The sequence below is a fragment of the Penaeus chinensis genome, chromosome 21 (assembly GCF_019202785.1).
Source record: "Penaeus chinensis breed Huanghai No. 1 chromosome 21, ASM1920278v2, whole genome shotgun sequence".
Lineage (NCBI taxonomy): Eukaryota > Metazoa > Arthropoda > Malacostraca > Decapoda > Penaeidae > Penaeus > Penaeus chinensis.
This window is the reverse complement of record NC_061839.1, coordinates 2,752,729-2,760,228: the sequence shown is the minus strand read 5'-3', so window position 1 is coordinate 2,760,228 and position 7,500 is coordinate 2,752,729. Positions and strand designations below refer to the sequence as shown.

The 7,500-nt window shown below is 41.1% G+C and overlaps 1 protein-coding gene across 1 annotated transcript in view; it reads right to left on the bottom strand.

Annotated features, from left to right (window-relative positions):
* Positions 1-2,236: 2,236 nt before the first annotated feature.
* Positions 2,237-7,500, bottom strand: part of LOC125036301 — a 52,122-nt gene continuing 46,858 nt past the window's right edge. The window contains exons 29-34 of the mRNA XM_047628772.1: positions 7,320-7,500; positions 4,154-4,263; positions 3,308-3,415; positions 3,165-3,207; positions 2,494-2,607; positions 2,237-2,362 (exon numbers count right to left, since the gene is read on the bottom strand). The exon at positions 7,320-7,500 is cut by the window's right edge and continues 9 nt beyond it. Of these exons, the coding sequence (XP_047484728.1) occupies positions 2,237-2,362; positions 2,494-2,607; positions 3,165-3,207; positions 3,308-3,415; positions 4,154-4,263; positions 7,320-7,500 (682 nt within the window). The remainder of the gene's footprint in view (positions 2,363-2,493; positions 2,608-3,164; positions 3,208-3,307; positions 3,416-4,153; positions 4,264-7,319) is intronic.

Here is a 7,500-nt window from a genome sequence, read left to right as displayed (position 1 = left end):
GGAGAAGGGGAAGGAAGGCGAGGAAGGGAGGGGGAGGGGGTAGGAAGGCGAGGAGGGGAGGGAGAAGGAGAAGGAAGGCGAGGAAGGGAGGGGAGGGGGTAGGAAGGCGAGGAGGGTAGTGGAAGGGAGAGCAGGGAGAAGGAAGGTGAGGAAAGGAGGGGGAGGGAGAGGGAGGAGGGAGAAGGAGAAGGGAGGTGAGAAAGAGAGGGGGAGCAGGGAAGGGAGACGAGAAAGGGAGGGAGGGAGGGGAGGAAGAGAGGGAGAAGGGGGAAGGGGGACCCGGAACCGCCATGGAATGAGGGGTCGGTCCATGACGACCGGGCCACTCTTGCACACTAATCTCTTCGCCGTGGTCTTATTAGTACCCACACGAAGCCTTCACGCCCGCGCCCACGTTCCGGTCATTTCTCTGCAACCCACCGCCCATCTGATCCGCCAGTCATCACAACCCCAAAGCCAGAGTCAACCACAAACCCCACAAACTTATAAAACGGTCTTGTTATCATCTCCCCCATCGCCTCTCTCCGCGGACTCGCCTATGCCGCACACACGACCTCGGCAACAACGGCATAATATCCCACAACAGTTATAAGCCTCCATATCCATCGCGTCTGCCACCGCGGTCATTGCGAAGGGGAAGAAAAGGAGGAATTTAGAAGAGGAGGAAATAACGCAGAAAATCCTCACTCCCCCCCCCCCGCCCCCCTACTTTCTCGCCTATCCCTCTTCCTCAAAAAAAGAGATTCAGAAATAAAATATGCTTAATAACATAGTAATATAGCCCATAACGAATAATTATCGGATAAAACTATTGATTACAATAATCTTAATATTTTATGACAATATTGATAATAATAATGATAATAATATAACAATAATAATTATTATCATTATCATTATTATTTTCATTAGTAACAACAACAACAATAATAATAATAATAATAATAAAAATAATAATAATAATAATAATAACAATCTCCCACGCCAACGCAAACATGTTACGTCAGACAAATCCTCCTTCCCTACACACACAAACACACACACACACAATCTAACCCTGACACGACCTTCACCACAGACGTCCAGGAGAGACCAAAGTTTACTGTTCTCCCTATCACAAGCAGAGGAAAAATTTATTTTTTCTTATGGTAACCTCTATAAGCAAAGACGAAATAATAATTATAATACATTCAAATAATAATTAGAGGTTTACTAAGCACATCTAAGTCGAAAGTTAAAACTCTTCGAAAATATATATATATGTGTTTATAGGTTTATATGTATAATCTTATATACTCTACTTAAAACTATGGAGGAATATCGAACTGTAAAGACGTTATATTGCGTTATATAGTCCATGTTAACTTTCCCTAATGTTAAGTTACCCTAATGTTAACTTTTCTATACAAAATATACCATATTTTTCTCTCTCAAGGCACCACTATGGCCAGTCCAAGTTAGAATTATAATCTAGACTTGACTGAGACTGAATCTAACTGTGCGCTACATGCAATACTGGATGGCGTATTTTTTTGCTAAATATATCATTATCATCAGTTTATTATTCTGGAATAGATGGGGGAAAAGTGAGAATCTCAAATACACGTCAAAGTAAAGGAAATTACGCACTCTTCTTATGTAATCGGTGTGTACGTATTAGTGGATGAGTTGGGCATCTGTATGTGCACCTTTGTCTGTGTGCGTGCTTGTGTGTTCGAGTGCGCTCGCGATGATAAATCTACCAGATCTAAGAAGTATCATCACTATCCCGTTTGTCACAGTAAGCTAGCGAGAATGTACATAATTCATAAGTCAGTGTCAGATGAACAGTGGTGTTACGCGCTCTCGCAGTGAGGCATTGACCTAGTGTTTCCGAAAGCGTCTGGGGCAAGCGGAACACCTTCGAAGCACTTATTAGACACTCGCTATCTCTCGGCCACTCTTGGACATTCTTAGACGCTCTTGACCACTCGCATAACTCTTAGACACTCTTGGCTACTCTCAGACACTCTTAGCCTCTTAGCTCGTAGCCACTCTTAGACACTCTTGGGCACCTGTAGTCTCTTTCAGCCATTCTTGGCCACTCTTAGCCTCTTTTAGCCACTCTTGCTCACCCCTAGAGATTCATAGCCTCTTTTTAACCACTTGCAGTCGCCTTTAACAACTCTTAGACACTCTTAGCCACTCTCAACACCCCAGGTTCCTCCACTCCGCCTTGTCCCGAGAGCTGCGAAGTCTAAGACTTGGCCTTTTTCATTCCGAAGAAGGAAGACGAGTCTCCCTGAAGGCGGTTGGTCAGCATTACCATGTTGACTGCACGTTTGAAGGTCATGTTCTGCTTTGCTTCTTCTTCCTTGTATTTCTGCGGGGGGAGAGGACGGTTAATGAGTGGGACGGGAGGGGGGGGGGTGATTTTGTGGAGAGTATTTTGAGAGATTGTGGGGTACTTGCTGTACTTATTGTGTGTTAGCTGTGTGGTGATTGTGAGGTTACTGTGGTAATTGTGTGGTGAGTGTTTGGTAACTGTGTGATGTTTTTAGCGACTGTGGTAACTGTGTGGTGATGATTTAGAGACTGTGTGGTATTACTGGAGCTGGTGTAGTTGGGCTATTTTTCTAGAAGTGTGTGTGAGCGTCTGATGGCTTGACTGCATTATGGATTTATGGATGACAATGATTATAAAGTAATGACATTTGTAAAGATAAAGTCAGTAATGGCATGTTTTAGAATCACACAGTATAATGAGGCTTACTGTATATGTATATAATATTATAATATAATAAACAAATTATGATGCACGGCTATGTGTTTGTGTGTTTGTGTGTGTGTGTGTGTGTGTGTGTGTGTGTGTGTGTGTGTGTGTGTGTGTGTGTGTGTGTGTGTGTGTGTGCGTGTGTGTGTGTGTGTGTGTGTGTGCATGGAGGATGTGTTGGTACGTGTATCTATATACTGTGTTAAAAAGAAGAAAAAAATCATATAGCATTCTACAAGAATATAAAAACAAATACGATATACCAAGTGATAATAAAAAAAATCATTCATGTGATGAAGAGAGAGAATATATGGAGTTCATTCTATATATAAAAACAAAAAAAAACATACCAAAATCAATTCCAAAGAAATAGTGAATGCAGTCTAGTACATAACATGACATGACAACTCACATGACATGGCATATCACGTGACATGTCATCTCTTACCTTTTCTCTGTAAAACAACTGGGTTACGAGAGTCTTCTAATAAAGAAAGGAAGGGGAATAACATTCAAAGAGAAAGAGATAAACACGGAGAGAGGACAGTACACCACCTTGGGGTATGCCTGTGTGATCCAAGTCTAAGAGTGTTGCAAGTACAAGGAACATCTGTACAAGTGCGAAACATGTCTCTGTGCAACTCCTGTATCTGATTTGACCCCCTGTGTCACGTCTCACTTTGAGCCACTGGGGGCGAGTTCGTCCTGCTCATCTCCTTTCAGTGAGGGCCTCGTAGTCCTACAGGTCCTACAAATCCTATAGTAAGTATTCTGGTATTTAGGATACTTTTGTTTCTCTCTCTCTCTCTCTACCTGCAATGTACAGTGCTGCCAACACGCAACTACGCACTCGATCTAGCTTTCTCGTACGCCATTTTTGTTCTCGCTTACGTGAGATGTCAAGTTCTACAACTACTTCTAGGTTACTTACTTTCCAACAGCTCTACGATTTACAAAAAAAGGCTGAAGAAATGAAACCAAAACTACGTGTGGGTAAATCTGAATTTTACACTACATACTGAAAGAAAATCTTAAGATCTCATTTTGATAATTGTGAGGGGAAGATAGTGAAAAATACGTGTCTCAGACTTTTATCACCAACTCTGTCTACGTGTAGGAAACCCACATTTTTTTTAAAGATGAAATAAGTGTGGATTAAAAAAAAACAAGTCAGTTTTGAACTGGGGAAGGAACGGTGAAGTCGACAGGTACCCATTTCGAAGAAGACCAAGAAAAGGAAATTTCAGCGTCACTAGTAGAGTGCCTTTAAAAAAAAAAGAGTAATAATACTAATAATAACCATAAGTCTGTAATTTACATACCCTCTGGAATATATGTAAACAACTTGAACCCAAAAGACCCACTGAAAGAGAACACACTACTATGAACATTTAGAATTACCTTTTATTCACACGTTCTTTCTTTAAATTGTATCGTCCTTGATTTTCCCTGACCCAGACCTCTCGAGACACACCTAAAAGGACTGGACAATTGGGAGAAGCAAGAACCAGCTAGGCAAAGAAGGACTGGTGTTTGAGGTCTGGTTAGCGTGGGCCTACGAATCTTGTTGTCCTGTCGGCATCACCCACTCCTTCCCCATTCCCCGAGTACTTCAATGACCTCCGCTACCTTATGAATTCACTCCCTTACCCTACGCTATGCTCTCTTCCTTCCTTTCTTTTCCTAGACTACTTTCCCTCCCTCCCTCTTCTCGTTCGCTCCTTACTTCCTCTTCTCTCCTCTACCATCCCTCACTCCCGTAATCTAGTCTATATTTTCCTCTGTTACACTTCTCTCCCGTTTACTCCCCTTCTCTACCCTTCCTCCTTTTCCTTCCTTCCCTTTCTTTCTCTTCTATACTATCTTTCCTCCGATCTCCTTCCCTCTCCTCCCCCTCTATCCCTACCCTATCCTATGTATTTTCCTTCTTTTCCCTCCCCTCTTCTTCTCTTCCCTTCCATCCCTCCCCTACCTTCCCATACCCTCTCTCCCACCTTCCTATACCCTACCCTACAATACCCTACCCTACCTTACCCTACCCCGCCCTACCCTAACCTTTTTTGTTCTATCCAATCCTATCCAGTCCAAACCTACCCTATCCTAGCCTGCCTTACCCTACCCCACCTTTAAACAACCCTTCCCCTTCCCTGCCCCTCCTCAACCTTTACTCCCCCCTTTTCCTCTCGTCCCCTCCCCTTTCCTACACCCCTCCCTTCCCCTCTCGTGCCAACCCTTCTCTTTCCCTCCCCTTTCCTACAACCCTCCTTTCCCCTCCTCCCCCCTCACCCCCTCTTCCTTCTCCCACCCCACCCACCCACCCCAACCCTCTCGAGGAAGCATCACACATGTCGTGGAGGGGCGTGGTCGTGCAGGGTCGTTAAGTAGACAGTTAAATAGGATTAGGCAACTCACGTGGATGTCATCCTGCAGCCAAATGATTTTCCAATTAACGAAAGAAAAAGGAAGTTCTGTGACCAACTGAACTTGTTACGTAACTTAAAATTAACGTGATTTTTTTTAGTTTATGATCGTGTTCTTTTTTTTTTTTTCTTCAATCATCATTACTATAGTACAGTTTTATTACATAAGAGTGTTATTGGTGGTTGTTATTTTATATATATATAGATTAACATTGTTTTTTAACTATGACTTATACAATGTGTATTTTAAAAATGGCTAAGTTAAATGTGATATGTTAGAATATTTTAAGCAATGTACAATGTTGTTAGGGTATATTTTCTATGCTACAAAAAATATATCTATATTTTTTCCCCAAAAAACAAAAGACGATTCTGTTCTTGGTATTAAGAAATTAACATTAATGAGGATATATATACACATATATACATATATATATACATATATATACATACATATATATACTGTATGTATGGACATATAAATGTATAATACATGCATATGAACATATATTCATAACTACAACAATCCAGATAACCATACAAAACAGAATCATCACTAATTATTATCCACTATATTACTGATATCAAGTTAATTCATTAATTCCTATAACTATACTTATCTATACTAGTTCATAAATCACACACACAAAAAAACACTATTTCTACTGCGTGTGAAAAAAATAAACATGATATGTTGACATTATTTACAATGCTGAGTTTATATGTATAATTTTCTATGTTGTTATTTATTGCACCTTTTTGGAAGACGCCCATGCCTTTTGACACGAGAGGGACCTGGAGAGGGAAATAGACTGGCATACTGGAAAGCATACTGTTTAATGCCGTATGTTACCATTATCATTATCATCTTTTCCATCGACATCATCACCATCATCATCATTAACACCACCGCCATCATTATCATTATCACCATCATCACCATCAACACCATCATCATCATCATCATCATCATCATCATCATCATCATCATCATCATCATCATCACCATCATCATAATTGTTATCATAAATACTAGTAGTGCTACTGTTATCCTTACAACAAATATCAGTACAAGTTTGACAGAGCGGTTCAATCTTGGATACTTTAATATGTACGATTAACCTAAGATTACTTAGAATCAACTTTGATTAAAACTTTAATCATAAGGAAATGGATATTTTCCGTTGTCTAGATTAATTCTGTGGACTTGGATAAATATAATTTACGTCAGATAACGTTTATCTGCAAATTTCTTATTTCCATTATTACTACGACATGTGCAGAGTCACGAGAATAAAATATTTAATGGACTGAATTTTGTAGTTAACTCTCAAATTATCTGATAGTCTATAACCTTCATATCACGCTCTCAGAGATATAAACAAGGCCTTGGCATAAAATGTAGTTTTAAAATACATTTTCCCCAGTTGCTTACGATCCCTGTAACGATTCAGTTTAACCCTGACTGACCTACGTTCCAGTTCACATGCCAGTTTATTTCACCACCTTTGCCGCCTCTCGACAATCAGCCTTCAGCGTTAAAATGCATGCACAGTGACTGAAACACGCAAAGATATTACCTCCAAGTCCAGACGTTACAGTCGTCTAGAACTAGCACTAAAATCACCTGTTATGTTTCCATCCCTTCGACTATGGTCCCTATCAACACTTTATCAATTGCAATAGGATCAGTCAAGTGCTTTTGTGCAGTCACTCTAGATGCGGGGGCAAGCAGACAGCCTGTAAAACACTTTCATTTTCCGACAAGCACTAACACCAGAAGCTCACATTTGGTATAAAAAGGAACAAGAAATTAATTCCCGATTCGTTACCAACATTGCTTCCGTTTTTGACAAGAACGATAATGATATCTCAAAAAAGAAAATCCCGTGGCCACCTAAAAAAAAAAAAATAAAAAAAATAAAAAAAAAAAAAAAAATCTCTACCTGAAAGCTTCAAAAAATATGAGAAAAAAAAATTGTCTCATTTCCCCTCCCCCTTCTCTCCCTCCCTTATTTTCCCATCCTCCTTTTCCCTTCCCCTTCTCTCCCTTCCTCCCTCTCTCCTCCCCTTCTCTCCTTTGTCCTCCTTTCCCCTCCCCCTCCGCTTCCCCTTCCCTCCCCATCCCCACTACCTTCCCAACATACCTGTGGATTTCTCGAAGGAAGATCAGCCAGGTACTCCTTAATCCCATTTCTCGTGGGATCAGCAATGGTGAGAGAGGACAGGCAGCCGTCCACAGTGCCCAGCACGATGGTCCTTCCGTCCTCACTCGCGGCAATGGCTGTCAGTTCGGCCTGCACGCGGTAGTTCGCGATCATCTTGCCG